We start from the raw sequence: 25149 nt of genomic DNA on the forward strand, positions 1-25149 counted from the left end.
TACTCATGCACTCTGTACTGGTTTATGTTGCGATATGTGATATATTGCCTGCACTCAAAAATCACAGGTTCGCATTCAAATTTCTTCTACTGTTGACATCATGCACTCCTTGTATTGTTCGCTGAGATGTACGTAGTGTATGTATCAGAGAGACCAGTTTTAAGCTCCTCTTGTAACATCCAGTAATTTGTATAAAATAATGAGACACACACTACGTATTGGCATTTTTATGCTACGTTTCCTTGCGCGATCTCTCTTTCTTACTCTCTCTCCAATGCACAAACCCACAGACAGACATTACCTAAAGGCTTGTTTTTGGGCTGAATGCTCCTTCGTGTTGTGGAGAGGCGAGCTCCAGGACGACCACGTGGTTCATTTTGAATCTTCTGCATGGACAGTAGGGGGCGTCGTAGCTATAGTGACAATGTAATCACATGTATTAACACTTGCTACTAATTCCAACTTCACTAATTAACTTCCAAATTTGCAATGTGTTTCATTACAGCACGTCTACCTGCATTAGCCCACACTGCACACATAGGATGTTTACATTTCTCATACAAAAAAAAGTTTCTTTCATCTGTGACCCCTTGCTGTCATTCTCAAATCTGTGATGCATGGTTTAAGAGTTTCAGGAAAAATTTAGTTCATGTTGCAGTATTTGCAAATTTCCATTTCCTGTTCTCACCTGTCTCAGACCTCTTTTGCGACCAAGAGGTGGTTGGATAAGGAGGTTCTGTTGGCCAGGCTCACTCTGCACGCTGGCCACCCTTGAGACCCAACCCAAACACAGACACAGACAGACATACAGAGAAAGACAGACAGACAGACTGCAGTGAGAAAAGCACAGAGGGCTGACTGTAGGAGCTCTATAATCTCCTGATGAAACAGGTTCTTCACTGGTCAGGAGAAGCAGGCCCACTACTCCTTCCTGCCAATGGCATCTCTTATGTTTTTGATGGCATTACCACAGCCAATTTGCTACACTTTTCATGTGCAGGCCAAATACAGCAAAACATGGAGTGGACACAGGGCCTTGGTCTGCCATGTCATACATCAACACCAGTAGGGGATTATGGGAATAGGAGTGACAACATGGAATAGCAGGTCTGCTTGGGATCCAGTGCAAACCAGAAGAATATGAGGGGAAAAAAAATTTTGGCTAGCTTTTGTTGGATGCCGGAGACCAATTTCTGGGGCTTGCATTTAACAACCATAGCTCTCTAAATAGGATTAACTTTAAGGGAACTTTGACATATGTTGCCACTCCACTACCCAATTCTCCATAGACTGGCTTTCAGTTTCAAGTAGCAAAAGCCTGGACACAAGTATGAACACCATGGTGCCATGGAGCTGACTGATGATTTATGACTACACAGTGAGGGGCAGAGGGACATGGACCTTTCCTGATCAGCTGCCACCCCCAGAGATTAAGAGGCAGAGTGGATGGTTTGAGATGTGGTCAGTCTGGAGTTCAAGGGGACAGAGACGCCACACTGGACCCACAGAGAGAAGAGGAGGAAGAGAGACCACGGCAAGCGGCTTGACTAGATGTGATGAGTGAGGATAAGGAATAGGAGTAGGTTGCCTGGGCCAGTTCCCAGCACACACGGAAATACACACAGGGCTGTTTCACTGTACCTAGAAAGGTTACCCTCCTCCAGCATCCCTTGGGACTCATCTAGCACATTGGGTTCACTGCAGAAGGGGGGGGGCAGGGGAAAAGGGTTTAGCAAGAAAGGACAGCCACCTGCCATTGCACGTGCCCTCCCCGAAGGAAAGGTAACTCTTGCTGCAAGTGAAGGAGGTCTGGAGTGATGTGGGTGGCAGAACTCTAACTCACTGGGGCCATCCACACCAACACCACAAATCCTAATGTTGCCTAATATCAAGATCCTCCTCTGGTAAAATCAGTGAAGATGAAATTCCTTGTATATATTACTGAATAACATTCAAATAAATCTATAGAAAGTCGCTCCACGTGTCATTTCACATCTGTACTGACTGATTTCCTAAACTATGAGTACCTGACACTGAGGTTCACCTGGTGTTTTGGTTTTCACTCAGCTTCAATCCTGAAAGACTTTGAAGAAATTATATGAAAATAAAACCCACTAGACCTGCAGAACTCCAGCCTTCAAGCACCATGACTGAGCACACCTGGGCTAAGCCCCCTGACAAGCAGGATCCTACACGCTCCAGACCAACAGAACATCTGACTGTCCTTGGGAGCATCCGGACCCAAGGAGAGAAACTCATCTCAAACAGGATAGAGACCTCGGACTCTTCCTGAGGATAGAGGACATGAGGGGGTGTAGGGTCTCTTAAAAGGCTATTTAGGTTGGGAAATCACAGACCATCTCCACAGAGCTCACGTGCGAAGAAACCATACTGAAGAAAGAACTTGTGCTTAAGACAAGATGTCAGATGTATTCATCTGAATGTGAAATAACTGCTTTTGTAGGCAAAGTACAAGGCAACAGAAGCTAATCTAAGGGGTGGAAACTGAACATAATGTGAATATACCAGATTTTATGGTTTTGTTGAGATGGAATAGACCTTGATGAAACTGTTGTTGGCATCACTTTATCAGATATGGAATTACTTATGTAAAAGGAAATTTAAAAAAAAAAAAAAAAACATTTAGATTAAGAGGTTCAGCCAGTGTCCGCTCTCTGGTGGGTCTGGGATTCGAGTACTGTTTGGGGTGCCTTGTAACGGACTGGCATCCTATCCTGGGTGTGTCCCCTCCCCCTTTGGCCTTGCTCCCTGTGTTGCTGGGTAAGGCTCCGGCTTGTCGCAACTCCACTCGGTACAAGCGGTTGTTGACAATGAAATGGTTAGGTTGGTTGTGATACATACAAGTATATTAAGTCCAAATTGTTTTCTGGTTTGATGTTATGGCTTGAAGGTGAAGTAATTTTTTTTATTTAATTTGATTCAATATTTAATAAAAAAGGGTATGATGTCTAGCTTACCAGCCAACATGTTAGTCTGACAAAAAAGACACGTTCTATGTCCGTAAAGTTGACAGGCCAACAGTATAAACACTCTCCTGCTATTTGTTGCTTTTGAAATTGCTCCACCCCTCCTGCACAGATATACCGGTGACAGTGTTCTTGAAGCCCAAAGAGTAGCTATTGAAAGCACTGTCACAGCCGTTTTAATGGCTTGAATGTCAGTATAGTGACTGTCTTTCATTGCTCATTGTTCATTGTTTTAAGTTGTGGGAATAAAAGAAGACATGATCATATATCTGGGGAATAAGCAAAGGTGGCAAAACAGTAACTTGAATATGTTCCACAAACTGTCGGTCAGTGGTATACCCTCCCCACGGAGACTGGTGGAAGCTCAGCCAAACTCACCTGAACAAAATCAAACACAGAAGTATAAAAGGAAAAGGGTCACCACAGGAAAGTTGTGGAATCTTGCAACGGAACACGTCTTTGCAAATGCTCTTTTGTCCGAGAATACTCAAAGTCCACAACCTTGGTTGTAACCGTTTCACTCATTTACCCCAGCCTTTTCCAATGCCTTGAACTCAACCATGGCCTTCCGTCTATGACCATGATCAAGCCCACGTCCAAAACATCTACCTTGGCTTTGACCCGGTTCTGTTCGTGACCATAACTTTGTCCACATTCCCCAACTATGAGAGCGGCATCAATCCCTAGTAGCGCTCATGACCCAGTTACCAACCACTTTGCTCTACTGTCCTGACTTTCTTGTCCATGGCAGTCAGACAGCGCAGTATGCAGCCACTCATTATCATGCAGGAGAAACTACTTCCTCAATGAACACAACTCAGAGAGACTGCTCAGGGTTGAGCAGAACACTTTCAGCACACTTACACAGAATTTGATTTTACAAGAGTAAACTTCAAGTTGATACCCAAAAATGTTTCTTTTATTATGCAACAGTCTTCGAACTTTACGGACATAAGCTACATACGCAAGGCCATCGGATACAATTGGTTGTTCCCTGAGACCCACAAACAAAGGCTAACTATAAAGTTGAACTTGAAGTATTTTTCACTAGTTGAGATAAGGCTGTAACAGAATTACTGTCTTACTAAGCATTATCGAGATTTATATTATTAATTATAAATGTGGTTTAGTCTAGTGTCATGGTACAGTAGAGGTTAGATTACCATACCTGTGGCTGGGCAGCATAGTATTCATTCCAGGCTCTGGCTGTGAGGCACAACTTCCTGTGGCATGGCTGGAGAAGCGGCGTTGGGTAATGATGCTGGGTATGAAGGCCTCATGATCACTCACCACACTGGGGATGCTCACAGAATCATCTAGGAGTGGAGAAATGACAGCATGGAGTGGGAAAAGGATACACCAACATAAGCACACAGATAGCAAAGGGCAACTATATCCTTCCTAATTAATAAAGGTATCAAAATCAGAGACAATGCAAACACACTGAAATCACAAATATGAAAAGCCAATATCCCAAAATGAAAAAAGAGGAAAACACTAGCTCCTCACCTGGCAAGCAGAAATTGGACGGGATTTTTAAGTTTTAGTGAATAGTTTAGTCACTAGTTAAACACATAAAAAGCTTTAGTTTGAGTAAAATGTGTGCTCTTCACTAGAAGTAGGTTTAATTGATATAATAATTCCAGGTGACATGGCAGATAGCAACAAGTTTGTTTGATCTGTGTGAAGTTTGCATGTTCTCCCTGTGTACCTGTGTGTGGATGACTACCCTGCAATGGACTAGTGTTCTGCCCAGGGTGTACCCAGCCTAGTCTAACAACCTGGGATTTTAGAAAAGGCTCTGGACCACAAGAACCCTAGATTACAACAAGTGGTTATTGACAGTGAGTGAATGAGTGAATAATGATTCCACAGTGTCTAGTTGCACCAAGCTGTTTATGACCCAGAGGGGGCTGGGAGGAGAAGTGAAGTCTGACTTTCTTCTTCATCCTCGTCGGTTCGGCTCAGTGTGTCCTGTGATGGTTGGCGTGACGGCTGGCTGTCCTGCTCCCACACCGTGCCCGTGCCTGTGTTGGAGCGTGACATGGTGGCCAAGCTCAGCCGGTAAGCTGATGTGGAAGTGCCCACTGTGCTGATGGATGTCTTGCCCTGATAGGCTGCAGGGAGAGAGGCAGGAGAAAGAATGCCAGGTTAAGTGACAGAAGAGCATTCTAAGAGAATACAGGCATTCCTCAAGCAACAAACTCTACTCGTATGTAATTTCTGGCTTTTGATATCCAATTTTTTTTATGTATGGAACAAAAAAAAGTAACAAAATGTATTCAAAGTATTTCCAAAAACATTTGGAAGTCATTTGTTTCACAAGTGCAGTGAAGCTACAGCAGTCTACTGTAGATGGTGTGTCTGCATCCAGATCTCTGATCTCAATTGGTGTGTTAAGAATGAGAGTGTGTCGTGGGTGTTATTTAACTGAATGATTATGGTGAGAGCAGAGCAATTAGCAGGAAAAATTTAACTTAAAGTTCACAGTTTTAGAAACTTGTTTACAACAAACATAACATGCTCAGTGGATCACTGCTGGGTTTGTGGCTGATCCCGTGGAGAAATTATCTATTAAAAAGCAAACTGGGTCTTTTCCCTGGAGCAGTAACTCCAGAAATCTGCCCTGGGGTTTCCTAGCATGGTGTGGAAGCAGAACAGCAAAGGTAAGAGGCATAGGTGCAGTTTTGTATTGTTTTCTGGGATGTGCTCTCCTTTGAGAATAGTGTGCTAAATAAACAAATGTAAATGTGTTTTATATGTCTTTTAAGTGCGTATGTACGTGTTGAAACCATGAATTTATAGTTATATAGGTGTTTCAATGTTCTAATGATATTTTGGAAAATTGGTTTGGGATTTCTGGGATGGGCTGGAAATGTTTTATTATTTTTCTCATTTAAAACACTTTCTGTATCCAAAATTTTGGTATATACAGCATTTACATAAGCAAATTAATTTTGTAAAAGGATGCCTGTATTCAGCTTTTTCAGTGTACTATTACACCAATGCTGAGAAAAATCCATTCCATAAAGTCCAAAGCAATGAAGGTAGAAATGGGGGGGAAAGTTCCGTCAAGTAACACTACTTCATTCCATTTCAAGTTACCTTAAGGTTATTGTTATTTTGACTTTTCATTTCTTTGGAAAGAAATATAATTCAGGTACTGAACAAATGCCGTTGTCCACATGTATGACTTAGCATAATAATAAAAACTAAGGTCTGCAGGAAACAGTAACAATTCTGAAGCTTTTTATGAAAACCATAACAGCTTAGTTTATAAAAATCATTTAATTTTACAAAATTTGGATAGACTAAAAGTAGGGGTAGTAGTCGGACCAGAGCCGCTGTGAACAGCCTCCTTCAAGATTTTGAGCTCATTGTTGAACTCGGCAAAGAGTGAACTCTTGCACAGGGGCCGGGGGATGAAGCGACGTTCCAGCTGGTCAGCGATGTGATGGCGGGCTGTAATCTCCTCCTGTGACTCAGCTGGTTGGGTCAGCAGCTAGGAAGAAAAGACCAGAGGGAGGCTCAGATGCCATTTCTTTAACCAATGGAGCTACAGTACCTCTTCCATTCATTTGTTCCAATGTGTACTGCTTGGAACAGCATATCTCATGAACACGAGATACGACATGTTGTGTGCAGACTCTTCGAGTGATCTATTTCACTTTTTTATATAGTTAAACAGATTACACAGGACTGTTTCCCAGTATTAATGTATACCTAATGAGTATTGTATTACTTCAGTAATTTATACATATGACCTTTAGACCATGGACCGGCATTATTAAAGTTAATTCCCCAAGCAACGATTCTTCCCTGACTACATCTGCACACTGTGGAAGGTCTCCTTCAGAGCAGTTAACATGGGTGAAACAGTAGAGAACTAGAGTCCTGACCTTGCACTGGATGAAGGGCCGCAGCAGGACAAATATGGGGATGCGTGTGCGCACAATGAAGTCAATGAAGTCCCAGAAGGCCAGGCCGCCCACCTTCCGTAGGGCCATCTCTTTCACCTGCAGGCTGAGGCGGTACCACTGATTCCCCAGCTGCCTCTCAAAGCACACGAGCACCACTTTGAGAGCTGCGATGCACATAAATAATGATGAGCAAGCACAGTACAGTAAGTTAGTGTAACAAAGTATGCTAATGCACCTACTCCACTGCAGTATATAGAAATAAGGTTAATGATATGGCCTTACAACCAAAAGAATACCCAAATCTGGTGGCGATATCTTACACTTTAAAATGGTGAGCACTCTGCTACAATACTGTTATGTGCAGTAAAGTACGTACCAAGGTATGCAGCCTGGCTAGTGGACTCAGCTAGACCTTCCCGACGCAGGTCCTTGCCCGTGTCACCTGGGGTAGAGCAGTGGGCAGGCGAGCTCTCCAGCATGAAGTTCTTGCTGCGGGATGTGCTGATAATGCGTGGTGGCAGAAGAATATTGATAACAGTCTGGAGGAGCAGAAACACTTCAGGCTGCTCCAGGTGTGGACTGTCTGGAAGAACAGGGCAGGACATGGTTGAGAACCACAAAGTCTACCCATGGTTCAGGAAATGAATATTCATCTATACCTTTGAGTACATTCATGGCTGCTAATTTTGAGTTGCACATACAAACATCTACAGATTGTCAATTTATTTTAGTTGGGAAGGAAAATCTTTCCATTTGCATTTGTGGACTATTTCTAAAGTACGCACATAAAAATACTGTTGCTACGTCATTATCTGATACAGGCTTTCCTAAAATAATGAGTATAATTCATTTTTGAAAATCTACTCGTGAGATCTTGGAATGCAGAACATGGGTCAAAAATGACCTGCACTTCTTTTGATATGCCAATTTGCATACTCCCTTGTCTCATTGTTTACTGTCTCACAGACCAAGAAAACATGTAAAATGTCATGTTTTGCAGCATACAAATATATAGCAAGTATGGCTCATTTTAAAACACGTTGTGCATTCTAAATGGTAATCCTAATTTAAAAAGAACTATATCTTGGGTTATAACCTGGCATAACACATTACAATATAACAACAAGTAATGGTTGGGAGTTTTGTACTTCTGGATTAAACCGCGTCGTGTGGGACATTGGTTTTCGCTTCTCCTGTTGGAAGCATCGTCAGGGAGCTGCGACATCTTGTAAAGGTTAGATGTGAAATGGAGTGTTTCACGAGGGTGCATTTATGGGCGGGAACGGGGTCGGAGGTCGTAGGGACCGCCTCTCATTAAAACTCAGTTCAGCGAGCCGACCTGTAATATGAAAGTAACAGCGCAAGTGGAAAACACAGCGGGGGCACCACCTATCAGGACCACTCGCTATGACCTCTGACCCCGTTCCCGCCCATAAATACACCCTCATCAAACACTCCATTCCACATATAACCTTTACAAGATGTTGCAGCTCCCTCATGATGCTTCCAACAGGAGAAGTGAAACGTTGGAACCAATGTCCCACACGACGCGGTTTAATCCAGAAGTACAAAACTCCCAGTTAGTTGAAACTAACCGCGGAAGCCTACAGGTTTTAACAAGTAATGGTCATTTGTATGTTTTTATGTCATTCCACCTCTTTTTTTTTTTTTTATATCAGTGATAGAATGTTTTGTTTATCCCACATTTACCTTAGCTGAAATGGTGCTCTGTACCGCATTCTTAGATGCAAAATAAATGAAACAGATTTGTAATTTATTTGGCTAAAACTTTCAGTTCCGTTGCAGCAAACATTTCTGTGGAATACGTGGAGGGAAAGGCCTCTTGTGTGGTGTTCTAGGAACATACTGGTTTTGTGTTAGTGAGGGGGTATTCAAGATATATTGAAAGGACTGTGGGGGTACGTAAGACAAACAAGGTTGGGAAGTACTGCTCTACAGTACCATGCTTATGTTGAATTAAAAATATGTTTGTCAGGCATTTTTCAGTGCTTCTAAGTTCAAAATTTTATAATATGAGCATTTGTTAGGCAAGCAAAGCCTGTACTTTGTTTTTTATTTTAATTCTAAAATGTAGGTCTAGATAAAATTATTTAGCTTATTTCTGAGCTCATAATCTGAAGCTGACCTTTGCTTCCTGACCCCACTGTTAGTACAAATGGAATCAAGAGGTTGAGCAGCATCCCCTCCCGTCTCTCCTGATTGGTGAACGGTGAAATTACATGGCTGAGAGGAAAGTCATCCTTTAGAGCCTGTAAAAAAAAAAAAAAAAAAAAAAAATCCAGAAAAGGGTTATTCAAAGCTTCTCTTAAGGCTGTCATTCTCTCCCAAAGGCCTTACACCTTGCAAAACCCTTTGTTTTGAGCTAGAGCATTGGCATCTACCACATTGTGTCCCAAAACTCTTTTTCATCTCCTTTCAATATTTGGTAAGAGGCTCTAATTTGTAAAGTGAGTGACCATTCACAGGGAAAACTCATTTATTTGGAGTCAGGAGTAGACGGAAGACATTTGACACACAACCAAAACTTACCTGGGCATAGTTAAGACAGATACAGTACCGGTCAAAGTTTGGACAAACCTACTTATAGAAGGGTCTTTAGTTTTACATTTTTGAACAATAATGAAGACATTAAAACTAAAAATAGCACATTTGGAATTATGCACTGCTCAAAGAAGGTCACTCATTCTTTATCGTAAAAAGTATCTTATATTTTAGATTTTCCAAAGTAGCCACTTTTTGCCTTGGTGACCGTTGTGGATGCTCTCGGCTTTCCATGAACCAATTTCACGAGGCACTATCTGGGACGTCGTTTCCCCCCCCCAACAGTGTGGTTGACTGCTTTTCCTTCACTTTCTGGTCCATCTTATCCTAGACAATCTCTGTTAGGTGAGATCAGATGACTCGAAATCTCACTAAAGTTCTAAATGAAAACTATTTGTGGAGGTTGAATAATAAAAAAATATATATTTCTTCAGTGTAAAATTTGTGTTTTGGAAAGAAATTCATATACAGGCATCAAATTCATTATGCGTTCCTGTTTTTTTCTAACAAATTTAAAGCATTTAAACACACACTTTTACATGAAAATGTCTGACATTAAGAAAAACATTTAATTACATTTAAACCATCTGCATGTAAGACTTCCTTCCTGCTAACGTAATGCACACCTTGTATTCTCTATAAGATGAACTGTACGTCGCTTTGGAGAAAAGCATGTGCCTAATGAATAAATGTAAATGTGTGTCCAAACCTTTCACTGGTACTGTAGTTTGCATCTCAGTTCTCATTATTCTCTTACCAGCATATTAATATATAGAGCGCAGATATCCCACCTGTATCTGCAGAGCCACCAGGCGAACCACAGCTGTGCTGAAGGGGAGAGGGGGTGAAAGGTATGGGCTCAGGTGGAGCAGGGGTAGCCCATCTGCCACACTGGAAGGACCTACAACACCCATCACCTGTAACACATACAAAAAACAGAGCTGTGACTCTTGGGAAATTCAGCTGGGAGAGTATGTGTAGGTGAGGGTGTGGCAGGTTTGGCCTGTGCCCACTCTCTGGTGGGTCTGGAGTTCGAGTCCTGCTTGGGGTGTCAGACTGGCGTCCAGCCCTGGGTACGCCTCCTCAACCTCCAGCCTTGCACCCTGTGTTGCCAGGTTAGGCTGCGGTTTGCTGTGACCCCGCTTGGGACAAGCAGTTTCAGACAGCATGTGTGAGTATGTGTAGGCTGTGTAGATACAGGACAGGGAGCCTCACCAGATTAACACACACATTGATGAGAGAACGCAGATGGGGCAAGAAGGAGATGATAGGTTGGCGCTGCAGGGTCAGGCAGATGCCCTCAATCAGACTGCTTGCAGCCTCCCACTCGACCTGTCTCCTGGGAGAGTAGCAGCAAACAGGGTATCAGTGAAAAACACACTCGCATCTACCTGACTATTAACTATCGTGTGCTCAACACATGCTTACAAACAGGAGTTTTGCAGTGGGATGGAAAACAGGGTAATGTTGCACACACGAGGACAGAGCTCCTTCGGACATAAAGTGACAGAGGCCTCATCTAGACGTGCTATAAAATCCTTTGATCCTGGATCCTTTGATCCTGGGTTCGAAATGTAGATATGTACAGATGAAATGTATGAAGAGCCAGCGGAGCTATTTGGCTAGAAAGTGACTGTGTCCCCATTTGCACCTGCATTGAAGTCCTTTAGGGCTCTGGGGGTCAAACTGTGCCCAGGGCCAGTGTAAATGGCTATTTCTGACCAGGTGTACTCAGAAAAATGTTACATGGCCTGACCTTCACTATTTTTTCTTTCTACCTTTCAAGGGGAGCAGAGATCCACACATTACATTTTTGTCCACATTTCTAGGTAGTGTAGATGCACCTGAAGATGGAATGAACTCAGTGTCATCCATAGAGGGCCCTTCTACAATCATTTGCTTAAAAAAATTGCTTTACTATGTCACATGCTGTCTCTGTGATTGAATACCAAAGTAAAAATTAAAAAAAAAAAAAAAAAAACAAACAAATGTGCATCCATACATGCTACAAAGGAAACTGGAATCCAGTGTGAATAGGAGCAATGTATATCGTAGTGCCAACTGTAGTTACATAGGATGGTCAAAAACGAGTAGAGGCTTAATGCCAAGTGTACATGGTTTCTGATCAAACAAAACAAGATACTAGCTGCCTTTAAAATGTCATCAGATCCAATTATGAAGATTCTAGTAATGAACTGTTTTGAAATAAAGGTCCTCCAATATTAATACAAATGAGCTCTGCACAAAATAAACCTGCACAACGTACTGTTTCCAAAATGTAATTAATGTTCTTCACCATTAACTGCATCTATGACCCAGTTAACAGAGCCATAATCATGCACTTTAATACTATGAACAAATGACCATACATGAACATACATATGAAAGAAACAACCATGCAGAATAAATCATAGCTTTACCATAACCAGTAATAAATGTAACAAATATGAAAGTCATCATGCATTATGTACACAGTGCAGTCTAAATGAGGAATTTACTCAATACGCATCATGCAAAGTGCCACTCTGCAAAATTAAACAACACAGCGAACCACTGCACACACCTTCACCATGCAGAGTGAAAACCAATACACAGTGGTGACGCAGGCAAATAAGTACACAAAATATCTAAGGGCAGCAAACCGTGCGCTGACAGACCTGGTGCACAGAGCTTGCGGGCGAGCGCACCTTAGCGTGGGCATCTTGTGGATCTTGTTGAACATGCGGTCCAGTCTCTTGAGGATGAGAATGAGGGCAGGCCGAACTGCCTCGGTAGCCCAGTCTGTGATGGGCAACATCTCTGTGATGTAGCGCCGCAAGCCACGGCTTTCCATGGTCAGTGTATCATAGGGGGCCAGCTTCAGCAGCGAGTGGGCAATCTCTGCCAGCCTGGTGTCATGTACAATGAGCCATGAGCAGCAACTGGATGGTACCTGCTAGACTGCAGAGCTGGGCCTGTACGAAGCTCATTTCATGCTAAAACATGTGACATTACATTTTAACCAATAAGGCGTGGAGTTCAGTTGAGATTTCTGATTTTAACTGTTGCCACAACTTATGTATCCACATTACCTACCTGACATGAAATAATACCAGTTTTACCCTGTTTATAGGGGCATACTGTACTGTATATTAGCCACATACCACTCAGTGAAGACCAGTTTAGCTAAAATGTTTCCTTTGTTTGTCACTGTGGTCAAGTATTGCTGTTAATGTTAATATTACTCTTGGCTTCCTCATGTGTTACCTAAAAACCACAATGATCACTAGGTGAGAAAACACTGAGAAACAGCAACACTGCTTTGTTTCCAGTTATGGGGATTTTTGTGCTTAGCAAGCATAACAAAATAATCTAACAATTAAAGGGGAAAATAACCCTCCTGCACTTCTGAGCCAGATAACACTTACCTGGATGTGCTTTAGATATGTTTATATCTCATACTGCTTTATATCCAATACATGTACAAAAACATGTGCTTTCACTAAGCATTGGCTGCTCCCCTGCCTGCTACAGAAACCCATTCATCATAAAAAATAATCTGAGAAAACTGCTGCCTCCCATACTTGAAACAGTTCTTGGTCTGAGAAGAATTAATTTGATCAGTTATTCAGCATTTCAACATTTTCATCTATTTTCCCTATTTTGCAATGCAAGAAGCAATGTTACAGCAATGAGACAAGGTTTCTGATAACTGCAAAGTTGCAGGAAAAGGGTGTATAAGGACAGACTGGGACCATCACTGCAATCCAATACAAGAGACCTCATTTTCAACAGAAATTCCCCAACTGTGCTCTGTTCCCTCTCTTTTACCTTCGATATTATGGAAAGGTGGCAGCTACTCATTTCACTTCTTTTGAAAATGAAACGCGAATGATTAAGAAAAAGTTAAAGACCTTGCGCAGGTGAGAAATTATTTATATTTTTACAGCTGAAACTTATTTCATGTTGAGACTTTAATCTTTATTCATTTTTATTAATTTATTATTTAAAGATTTGCATTTTCTTTAAAATATTTTTAAAAATAAAAATAGATTTTTTTAAAAGAAGGAATTTAAAAACCTCTGTGTAAGCTGTATGAAAAAATCAGTTTTACATGAAAAGCATCACATAAAGACAACCAAGAAGTATGAATTTATTTTGAAATTAATTATTAATAACACATTGCATATTTGACATTTATCCTGACTGACTTACAACATACTTGTTGGATACATACTCATAGGCATTACAGCAGTACTATGGTGTGGGGCTTAAACTAGATGTCAACACCGGAACCAAGATAAACACAAGTTGCAATATTTGACATGATTGCTCACCTCATGTGGGACTTGACGTCTAGTAGCTCCAGGGCTGTGACGCGTGGCTCCCCCGCTACATTCTGCAGGATCTTCAGCCGTGGGCCACAGTGTTTGTAGAACTCAGTGCAGATGTTGAGCAGGGACTCACGAGGACGACGGAACTCCTCACGTGCAATGCGCTCATCGAGCTCCTCCCTTGGCAGGCCCTGTCCCTCCTCCAGAAGGTGCAGGTTGTCCCTAACAGGGAAGTGACCATCTTATAAACAAGTCTGCTTCAAGGCAACTTTGACAACGCTCACCATAACTTTGCATCTCCTGTTAAAGTTACTGAGATATGAACTGTAACTATATAAGGGAACTAATTTCCATATTCCAAAAGTAATGTTAACGTGCTCCAGAAACTTTATATTAATAGTTCAGTTAAAAGTTTTACAGTGACAGGATTGTGAAAATTGCAAACTCAAAAATGCAGCAGGTGATGAGTTTCTCGCTTTTTTACTAATTATACTACCACCTGGTGTTGGCCCCTCCTGACAAGGTGTGGTTGGCAGCAGTTGCTCCTTTGTGCCCCTGGTCACACCGACTCATCTGGGGTGCTGTCATAGGTCTGGAGGATTACAATAGATTGATCATCTCTGGTAGAAGGGAGCAGCTCTCTTCAAATGTCAACCAGACCAAAATGGAAGCTCACATTTTTAAGGGTAGTGGAGGACCTTCTTTTTTTTTTTTTTTTTTTAATTGAATACTTACAGAATTTTTTGGAAATTCTATACTTTTTACTTCAAAACATATCCAAGGCTTCAGGAAAAATACTTCTATTAACATTCTGGGGTCTTTAAAACATATGATGATTGTTTTACTGCATTTACTCTTTAATTTTAATTCTTTGGTACTTTCACACACACACTGACTGAAACTGCTTGTTCCAAGCAGGGTTGCAGCAAACTGGAGCCTAACCCGGCAACACAGGGCGCAAGGCTGGAGGGGGACACACCCAGGATGGGGCGCCAGTCCATGAAGCAGGACTCAAACCCCAGACCCACCAGAGAGCAGGCACAGGTCAAACCCGCTGCGCCATCGCACCCTCTTGGTACTTTCAGAATAGGTTAATGTTGTCAGTACTTTTTTCAGGAACGTCTATATCTTTCTGTTCAGGCAGCTTCGGCTTTGATGCAAATTGTTTTCACTTTAACTGGAATGGCGCTCTGACCGAGTGAGGGCTTCCACGCTGTACAGCAGAGCTTGCAGGGAGGTGGCGAGGGCAGCGATGGCTGCAATCTCATCGCGGGCTGCTGATGCAGACTCCAGGGCCATGGTGTTGTTCTTCAGCTTCTGCAGGAAACAGGGGACCAAGGCTTCTAGCACCATCAGCATCTGCAGGCTGGAGACACAAAAGTCTAAATATCAGTATATGTGCATGATTCACCCAAATCCATTCATCAACATACTTCTCTAAAGGCAAACCTAAAGTAGCTTTAACTGTCTTTTATATGGAACAATTTTTTTGGCTAAATAAGAAAGGGCAATAGTATAGGGTAGCTGTTGGCATAGTCCGTAGAGATGCTGCCTTTGGACCCAAAGGTTGCAGGTTTGAATGCTACCTCCCGCTGTAGTACCTGTACCCAAAATTGACCCAAAAAAAAGTTACTCTGTTGTACAAATGAGCAAATAATAATCATTGTAGGTAGCTTGGGAGAATAGCATCTGCTAAATGAATAAATATAAATAAATTCTTCCACTGTTGGACACCAGGGGGCACAACACCCCTGAGTTTAGCAGCAATCTGAACAAAAATTTCTTCATTCAAATATTTATTATTTTTTACACATGTTTTACATATATAATCTGTGCTAAGCCTATCTTTTAAACCCTACATCCCTGTGAGTAAAAGCTGACACTGAGTCATGCGACTCACCTCCTAAAGGACTCGGGTGCATAAGCTACCACAGTCACACACAGCTTGATTGATTCACTGATGGAGAAGGCAAGGTCTTCATTGCCATAACAAAAATCTAAGAAAGATGACAAAACAAGTAGTCAAGAAACAATATGTTAGGAGTGAGGGTTAGCCGAGCATCATTCAGAAAAAAAAATAAAATTTTTTTTTTAATTTTTTATAAGCATATAAACATTGCGAGAAAATGTTCATACTGATATTTAAAGAGTGGATTGGAGATCCAGCTTTTCCATTAAATTGTAGCGTCTTGGAGAAAACCCTGCATTTACCCAGGGAGCGTAAGGGCTTTTCAGCCTTGACCAGCTCCAGAGCATCCAGAGTGTCTGGGGTTTCTCTCTCAAGGGACACAAGCAGGTCGAACAGGCACTGCGCTGACACGCCTTTTGACAGCCCTGTGCTTGTGCTGGTCTGAGAGAGGCAACGGGACATCATAGTGGTGAGCACATTTGCACAGCACAAACACAGAAACAGTTATACAGAGAAATGCATGTACAGTATTTAGGTGTGATCCCACAATATGTGTATCACACAGACACAATAAAACACTCGTAGAAACATTCACACACAGCAACTATTTCTGAACCACAGGTCTCTATAAGAACACTTGAAAAGTGTTCCCACGCTGCATTTCGTGCACTGCATAACACGTCTGGAGACAGACGTACTGAGTTGGTTTGTGTGGACCTGAACAACACGGCTCACCGTAAACTCCAGCAGTGGGGCCACACTGGCAAACAGCTGCAGGATGAAGGGCTTACGGTGCAGGACATAGAACTGTCGGCAGCAGAACTCTATGCCTTGGCGCAGCAGCGGATTGCCCTCGTAGTCGGCGTAAGCCTGGGGAATAAGCCACAGAGAGCACATCCATATGAGGTAGAACCAACACCTAACTGGGGAGGATCAGTTAACAACTGGCTTTGAAAATAGGCATGTGGAGAGAAGATATTCTTTTCTGTAATTTTAAAGGGGTAATAACTTTAATATAGGTCAAAGTCCTCATATAGAGGAATCCTGCACAATGAAAAACCCCTACAACGGCTCATGAAAATATATATACCCTTTTTCATACAACATACTATATTAGATATGTATTAAAGATAGATAGTCCTTCAGTTTAACACAGTCACACTTCTTCCACAAATCCAGCTACACACTTCCTCCTCCTCTATCACACTGACAATTGATCAAGGTAAATATAAATTACAACTGAAATAGCAGATTCAGTATCATCATTAATTCATCTGGATGATCCAAAGCAATTTACAATGTTAAGGTATTTGATACACTGATTTACCCATTTAAGCAGCTGGGAGAAATATTTACTGTATCAGCACAGTGCAATTTTACACACACACACACACACACACACACACACAGTCTGAACCGCTTGTCCCATACAGGGTCGCGAGGAACCGGAGCCTAACCCAACAACGCAGGGCGAAAGGCTGGAGGGGGAGGGGACACACCCCACAGTGCAATTACCTACTTTTAATCTCAAAATAAAATGAAGATAGTCTAGCGTCAAAATTTCATAGTAATGCTACAATGTGCCTGTAACGGCATACTGCCTGCAGCTTTTCAGAGCGAAAGACACGGGCAGCGATTGTGAATTTTTTTTTTATATCCATGAGCCAATTTATCAAAATCTCTCCATCCAGGGTTTATGTCTCATGTCCTATGCTTCTGACATAGAATCCAGATGTCCATGACCCTGCACTAAAATGTGGCTATTGATAATGAATGAATGAATAATTTAATTAAAATATAACACTAAAATACAAGCTAGCAACAAAAAGAATGGTTAAATATGATACATTTGTTATTGTCACATCCACGCCCGCACTACCATCAACAGCACCTAACGCTGGTCAAGCACTGGACACAAATCAGAGCACTCGCCTTTAAAAGACCCTCCTCAACCTGTTCACTCCTGCGGAATCTCACTGAGACAACCGTTCCCCTTTGCGCTCATGTCCTAATCTCCTTCGTTCTTAGCTCCAGTTCTTCATTCCCTGGCTTCCGACCATTCACCTCGTCTCCTGACTACATCCACGGATCCTCGTTCCCACTCTGACCGCCGATCGTCTGACTCTTCTCGCTGTCAGGGATGTGCGAGCTCGCCTGCCCCCTCGGTTCCTGCCAAACGATCCCGCACTTGGGTTCAGCCATCCCTACGTCCTCTGTTCCGCATGACAGTTATCAATATCAGTATTGACGGACATGGCGGCACAATGGTTAGTGCTGCTGTCTCGCAGCCTGGAATTGGACTTTGCACATTCCCCATTTTTGAATGTTCTTATGAGCCCTCCAGATTCCTCCCATAGTCCAAAGACATGTGTTCGGCACCATCACAGTGGCAGCCTGAGCAAATTTTCCCATGGGGATCAATGAAATATTATTACTACTACTACTACTATATATAAAATACTTTTTTTGGTATTTTAATTAATCTTAGGTGACTTTCCTTCCAGGAACGATTTTTCTTTTCCATAAGACCAACCAACGTCAACAACCACCTGTCCCGAGCGGGGTCGCAGCAAGCCTGAACCCACCTGGCAACACGGTGCAAGGCCGAAGGGGGAGGGGACACACCCAGGACGGGATGCCAGTCCGTTGCAAGGCTCGAACCCCAGACCTGCCACACAGCGGGCACTGACCAAACCTGCCATTCCATAAGATCTAATGGTAATTTGATGCCCTCGTGACAGAAATTGTCTAATGAGATGAATTCAGAACTAACCCAGGTATGCAAAGCATGGGTGTATTTTTATTTATCATATCCAAGCTTTAAACACAACCTATTCCTTAAAATAATCAAGGTATGCCTGTGTCATTAAGTTACTCTTGATGCTGCAGATGATAAAGAAAGTGGCTAGAAACTGGCTTACTGGATGAGCTGACCTGCAAACTGGATTCAGTAGGAAACTGTGGAGATGATCTATCTTTTCTGTAACCTAGAATGTGTTTTAATTTTAATGAAGTTTGGTAACAAAACAATAAAACCATTACACTCCGCCTCATGCGCAGCGCTTCCTGGACAGGCTCCAGATCTTGACTTTGGCAATTAATCATTAAAAAGATTGGTGAACAGAAGTTTCATAGTATATATTTTATTTATTGTTGACTTAGGGGGCCTGGTAGCACAGTGGGTTTGGTCGGGTCCTGCTCTCTGGTGGGTCTGGGGGTTCGAGTCCTGCTTGGGGTGCCTTGCGACAGACTTGCATCCCGTCCTGGGTGTGTCCCCTCCTGCTCCAGCCTTGTGCCCTGTGTTGCTGGTTAGGCTCTGGTTTGCCGCTGCCCTGCTTGGGATAAGCGGTTTCAGACTGTGTGTGCATTTTATTGTCTTCTCAGAGGTTTTTGCACAACCTAACTCATAATCAAATGGAGGAGTATACTATAATGTTTGTATTGATTGTAAAGGTGATTGTTAGAGACAGACTTCCAATTCTGTATATTGACTGGAAGCTGAAGAGCCAGTGTATTATCTTTTTTCATTTAACTGACACTTTTCTTGAAGGCACCTTACAATGTTTAGCTATTTCCACTTATTTACGCATTTATACACTTTTTTACTACAGCAGTTCAGTGTACGTACTTTGCTCAAATGTACTGCTGCAGGGTCATGGTTTCTAGATAATATGTAACAAAACCCTTTACAATGAATACATTGCTCTTTGAATTGTAAACATTTGAACACACACACACACACACACACACACACACACACCTGAAACTACTTGCCCCATACAGGGTCACGGGGAGCCAGAGCCTAACCTGGCAACACAGGGCGTAAAGCCGGAGGGAGAGGGGACACACCCAGGACAGGACGCCAGTCCATTGCAGGGCACCCCAAGTGGGACTTGAACCCCAGACCCACCAGAGAGCAGGACCCGGTCCAACCCACTGCGCCCCCATATTTGTTTACTTGGTTTGAAAAAGAAAGACAGGAAAAAAAAAAATAAAAATAAAAAAAAATTTGGTGTATGCTATCTACATAACGGTGAATGAAAACTACATCCCCTAGGTACCCAGTGCTCACCTGCAGCATAGTGGGCAATATCCACTGGTAGCCACTGAGGGAGAAGAGGTGGTTGAAGTGCACAGCTGTGTTGATGGCAGTGGCAGTATACTGCCTGAGGAGGGCACTGTCCTCTGGGTGCAGCAAAAGGGCTCCATTGAGCACATTGAGGAACAGCATAATTTCATCTCCCCAGGGGTATTCACTAGGCATGCCCAGGAACATCTCTTCCAGCAGTTTGATCCACAGCACTTTGTGGAGAGTATCCAGCCCAAACAGCTCCTTGCCTAGGCACACACAAAGAGAGGTTACTCTGGAAATTTGGGGCACATAGCATCAGAGAGTTCCACTAATATCTATGCAGGCGGTCCCTGACTTACGATGGGATTACGTTCCGTGAAACCCATTCTAAATCGAAAATACATTTAATACACCTAACCTACAGAACATTTACGGGCTTTCCGCCTTCATGCTGGGCAATTATTGAGTTTCTCCTCAAGAGTAATTGCCTTCCTCTTCTTCTTCCCACCAGTAGCAGGAGACACAGATGGGCGTTTCTGTGACATTATGGATGGACAAAACACAACCACGTCCCAGACTGGGAGATGGGGATTGCTGTCGTTTCCCAACATCGCGAGAGAGTATTACACCGCATCTCGCTTGCCCAGGAAAAAAATAAAAATTCAAAATACGGTTTCTACCGAATGTCTATCGCCAGCTCACCATTGTAAAGTCAAAAAATCGTAAGTTGAACCTTCGTAAATCGAGCATCTGTACATATTTGCTGTAATGAATACTGGAAACGGGGTGAGTGATAAATGTCTTGACAGGAAAGCAGCTGGGTGAAGGTGATCGTTTATATTCAAGAGTCTGGCCCATGCCCACCAACAGTTCATAATTTTGCAAGATCAACAGGTTCAACAACGCCACTAGTGCAAGTCTACATTTTCTTATTGGGATTAAAGACATTTAACAGAACTCAAAACATGTTTTCCAGAAGCAATTGTGTTTATTAAAATTAAATTAATAGCATCTTGATTCATATGGTCACTAAGGGTGCTGTCCTTATGAGGCATAACTTTGTTCTAATAATATAAACCCATGTACCTGTTCACAGTATGATAATCAAACAAGTAAAAAAGGAACAGACTGAGGCAAGATTGGGGATTCTTGAGTAACTTTCCATTGTGTTTCCTGCAATTCCCTTGTAAACCTTATTTACTCAACAGTTTCCCAAGTTCTGTTCCATAGTTGTTTACGTTCCAGTCCTGACCGCCTGTCCTGTCTACGTTAACCTTTTGTGATCCTATCCTGATCCTGTTTTCCAGACCGGTATTCCATCATACCTCCAGGTTCAAATCCCAGTCACAGATCCCTGTTTGAACTATAGCCTTTGTGAGAATAACCTGTGTGTCTTTTTGTTCTGTGTTCATCACATCACCTCTGCACTATACTTACACAATTGAACAGCACACTCTGCACCACTCTAAGTCATCATCTGGATGTTACAGTAATACATGCCCACATCCATCTTACATGCAGGTTTTACAAATTTTTTAAAAATAAACACATGATACTATGGGTATGTGATTGATCTGACTCTTCTGAGCTAGATTACAAAAGGAACGATCTCCGTATATTAACTTATTCAGCTGAAGTTTTTTTCCAAAGCAACTTACCATGTTAAGTTACCTACAACAATTTGCTCATTTATACAGCTGGATGATTTTTTTTTTTTTTTTACTAGACCAATTCAGGGAAAATAGCTGCCTCTAGGGTACTACATCTGGAGGTGGCATTTGAACCTGAAACCTGAGTAAAAAGGAGGCAGCTCTAACCACTACATTTTGCCTGCCCTGCAGAAACTTATATGGAAATATTTTTGCACTTATTTTCTCTGTATCAGGCAAACCTTCATGTTTACACAAGTACCAGGGTTGCATTACCACCATTCCTTCAAGGAAATACTGCAATGCAAACATGTGCATGCGAGTGAGGAACAGGCTGGAACTGCTGAAGGGTTGGATCTGTGCAGCTGCAACTGCTAATGTCACCAAGACCACCCCAGGCCTGTGAGAAATAATAATATAAATACCACACTGTGACTACAAGGTGTGAGACTTGTGCGAGATGTGTGGTTAAGAAGGGAAGGGTAACAATAAAATGAGAGAATGCAATAATCCTCTTTAATCCAAGTCTCCAAGATTTGTTATTGTCTGGCTTCACAATCAAAATGTCTGAGAGGTGACCTAGTAGCTACAGACAGCATCACAATAATCACGAAACAGCACAGCTCTAGCTTTCTCAAAGTAAAACTGTGCATAAGTAATACTTTATCTCTCAATGTTATTAAAACTGAGGTACCTGTGGTTGTTGACAGTGCTGCAAGCCTAGACCTAATGTCATTAGTTTTTATGACTCATGGATTGAGTTTCAAGTGTATGAAATGTGTTCAGAATTTTGGTGTTTTAGTGGATGTAAACCTGTCATCTGTGTCTCATGTTGCTACATTGACTAAGTTGTGTTTTCTTTATTTGAGAAATATAGCTAAACTAAGGTGATTCTTAGGAAGGCTAAGTGCTGAGACACTTGCTTTTTTTCAAGTAGGCTGGATTATTGTAAATCTCTTATCGAGGTGTCTGTACCAGGCTGTATCCAGGTTACAATGTATATAGAAAGCTGTGGTCAAAATTGCTTTTTTTTTTTATAAATTAAAAAAAAAAAAAAAAAAAAAAACAACTACGAAGCATGACCATATAACACTGCCTTTAGCAACAGAGTTGCTGCTTCGTTAAATAGTACAAACGAAATAATGTTAGACCTCTGGATTTTCACTCTGGGCAGCTGTCCCTCATGTGAAGGGAATGTAAGGAGTCAGGGAAAGGTAATTACATTTACCATACCTTGGGGTTCACTGAAGAGGGAGAATTCTGCATCAATGGCTGTGCGTGGGAAGGAGGGTAAGCGTAGCAGGTCTTCCTGCAGCATAGAGACATGGGACTGCTTGTGTACTGAGGGCATGTGCTGTGTGAGGGCAAGGAGGAACAGCACACGGCCGACCTCCTCCAGCTTCCGAGAGAACACCTGGAAGTGGATTCAGACAAGGGCTGTATCAAGTGCCACAGAGGGGAAGTTCTGACCAGAGAAAAGACAGTAATAAGAATTTACCTGTGCTTTGTTCACTATTAGTGAATGAGGATATTATAATTAGAAGATAATATGCAGAAAGAAAGGCAAAGTTCAGAAGCACATAGCAAGTCGTTTGTTTAAAAAAAAAAATAAATAAAAAAAACTCAACTGCTTACTTTTCTGCTTTTGTATGTTTCCCATCACATGCAACAAAATTTATATAATTAATTGTTTAGCATGGATCGTGTAACACACAGGAGTTTAGGCCACACTCCCATATAATGGATTAGTCTTACCTGGGGACAAAATGGGTACCAGGTATAGCAAGGAAAGCTTTTTGTACACAGACAGACAACACGTGAAATAGATGATGGTTGCCAAAAGGTCTTCTAATTTCTAATGTTATTGAAGTTGCTGTTTCTGCATTGCTGGTTCTGTTTTAGAATAGATTTCCCAAAGGCCATCTTGTGTCCCCTTATTGTGCCCCCCGGTCAATACACAGACCAACAAATCCTGCAGTATAACTTTCTTTTCATTGTTAGCTCCACTCTGTAACAAACTCAAATACACACTTGTATTATAAGTGGGTGTTCTTTTTGTTTTATGTGTTTCATGTTGGGAGGTGTGGTGGTGCGGCAGGTATGGCCGGTGCCCGCCGCATGGTGGATCTGGGGTTCGAGCCCTGCTCGGGGTGCCTTACGATGGACTGGCCTCCTGTCCTGGGTGTGACCCCTCCCCCCTCGGCCTTGCATCCTACGTTGCTGGGTAGGTTCCGGCTTTCTGCGACCCCGCTCGGGACAAGCAGTTGTTGATGTGGATGATGAAAATACAACTTGTGTGTACAACCAAACATGTCTTGTTTTATGCCATATTCATAGGTGTATTATGTAAGCTATTAATAAATATAAATTGGCATACCATTATGAACTTTCTAGAACTCAGCCTTAAAACTAACGTTTAATTGCAATTCTCAAAACAGCAATTAGAAGCAAAACAAAATACTTCAGACCAATAAGATTTTGTGGATTTAAATAAAACGATTGTTTTTTCATAAATGTTAGAGTTCTTTGAAAACCTTTTTAACTTACTCTTAGCATGTTAGGAATATGTTAATATACTCAACAGGTGAATAATAAAATAAGAGTGACTCACCAAAAAATTCAGTTCAAAAACACTTAAGACCTGCCTAGCTCTTATAAAGTCCAACTCACATTATCAAATAGTAATTCTTAAGGTAAAAAGTACTGATGCCAAGAACTACTCAGAAAAGTACCATTTCTCAGTGTTACACACACACACACACACACACACACACACACACACACACAGTAGTTCTCAGCGTAGTTGATATGTGTCTCAAAAAAACACCTTAAACTGATAAATTGCAGATATCTTTGCTTTCTGATGTAATAAAAGAGCAATCTAGGTCAAAAACTGTCATTAACGGTCTCAAGTATCTTACCGAACAAAATGCAGCTGAAGACAATTTCTTTATATTTGAAGAAAGTAAAACCAATGAATTTCAGGCAATTTTTAAAATCATGCTGACTCAAATTTTATATGGAAAAGATTAGCTGAAAACAGTGTCACTACTTTCTATGTTCCGGTAGCCCACCTGTTTCTGGATTAGATCTTGGCCCTTTTCTGGTAGCATGTGAACCAAGTTCAGCTGGGGAGACACTGACCTCCGGAATGGGTATATATCCCGCACATAGGTCTGCAGGGGAAACCATACTGATCAAGGATGGCCACAACTTTTGCATGGATTCAAAACTATATATATCACAACAATTCTCTCAGTAGGAAGCATGTTGTAGCACAATAAAAAGACTGCAGAAACCTTTGAGTAGTGTATAAGGTTCCAGCGCTTGTCCATGAGGAAGTAATGAGCAGACCGAGCCTCAGGAATATTGAAGAACTCTAGACACTCCTGTTAGCAGATTCATTTATGTTAGTGGTTAGTAGGCTGGCACAGACAGAAGGAGTGACTTTGCATTACAACTATGTCAAGTAATCTGAAGTTTTTGTTAAACTACTTAATTTATGCTGGACATCATGGGCTGCAACAAGCCCTTTTGACACCTGTGGATCCTGTTTACCTTAAGCAGTGCTTCAAACTGTGTGTCTTCATGCACAGGCAGCTGGGTGGGGATGTCACACTCATTCTGTCCATGAACCACCAGGGTCTTGGTTCCTATGTGGGTATAATACAGAGCCTTGCCATACCCTGGCCTTAAACCCCCAAAGAGGCACAACTGGGACATCAACAGACAAACTG

The 25149-nt window shown here is 42.0% G+C and overlaps 1 protein-coding gene across 12 annotated transcripts in view; it reads right to left on the reverse strand.

Moving 5' to 3' along the window:
- The window catches only part of unc80 (unc-80 homolog (C. elegans)), a 77782-nt gene that overhangs the window by 6710 nt on the left and 45923 nt on the right, over positions 1-25149 (reverse strand). For 6 of the 12 annotated variants that reach the window (XR_003797306.1, XM_029248746.1, XM_029248745.1 and 3 more), the window contains exons 40-62: positions 24971-25065; positions 24712-24801; positions 24487-24588; positions 22646-22826; positions 19764-20029; positions 16427-16561; positions 15994-16132; positions 15683-15779; positions 14978-15148; positions 14279-14374; positions 13786-14004; positions 12127-12357; positions 10685-10808; positions 10261-10386; positions 9054-9177; positions 7284-7490; positions 6887-7071; positions 6324-6489; positions 4925-5104; positions 4156-4303; positions 1642-1698; positions 689-770; positions 302-413 (exon numbers count right to left, since the gene is read on the reverse strand). Coding sequence is in view for 11 of the 12 variants with exons in the window: in XM_029248746.1 (XP_029104579.1) it covers positions 302-413; positions 689-770; positions 1642-1698; positions 4156-4303; positions 4925-5104; positions 6324-6489; positions 6887-7071; positions 7284-7490; positions 9054-9177; positions 10261-10386; positions 10685-10808; positions 12127-12357; positions 13786-14004; positions 14279-14374; positions 14978-15148; positions 15683-15779; positions 15994-16132; positions 16427-16561; positions 19764-20029; positions 22646-22826; positions 24487-24588; positions 24712-24801; positions 24971-25065 (3333 nt within the window). In the remaining variant the exon portion in view is untranslated. Of the gene's footprint in view, positions 1-301; positions 414-688; positions 771-1641; positions 1699-4155; positions 5105-6323; positions 6490-6886; positions 7072-7283; positions 7491-9053; positions 9178-10260; positions 10387-10684; positions 10809-12126; positions 12358-13785; positions 14005-14278; positions 14375-14977; positions 15149-15682; positions 15780-15993; positions 16133-16426; positions 16562-19763; positions 20030-22645; positions 22827-24486; positions 24589-24711; positions 24802-24970; positions 25066-25149 lie in introns of those variants that run through there. The other 6 variants (XM_018726514.2, XM_029248743.1, XM_029248741.1 and 3 more) reach the window with 6 other exon arrangements.

This window comes from Scleropages formosus, chromosome 24 (assembly GCF_900964775.1).
Source record: "Scleropages formosus chromosome 24, fSclFor1.1, whole genome shotgun sequence".
Classification (NCBI taxonomy): domain Eukaryota; kingdom Metazoa; phylum Chordata; class Actinopteri; order Osteoglossiformes; family Osteoglossidae; genus Scleropages; species Scleropages formosus.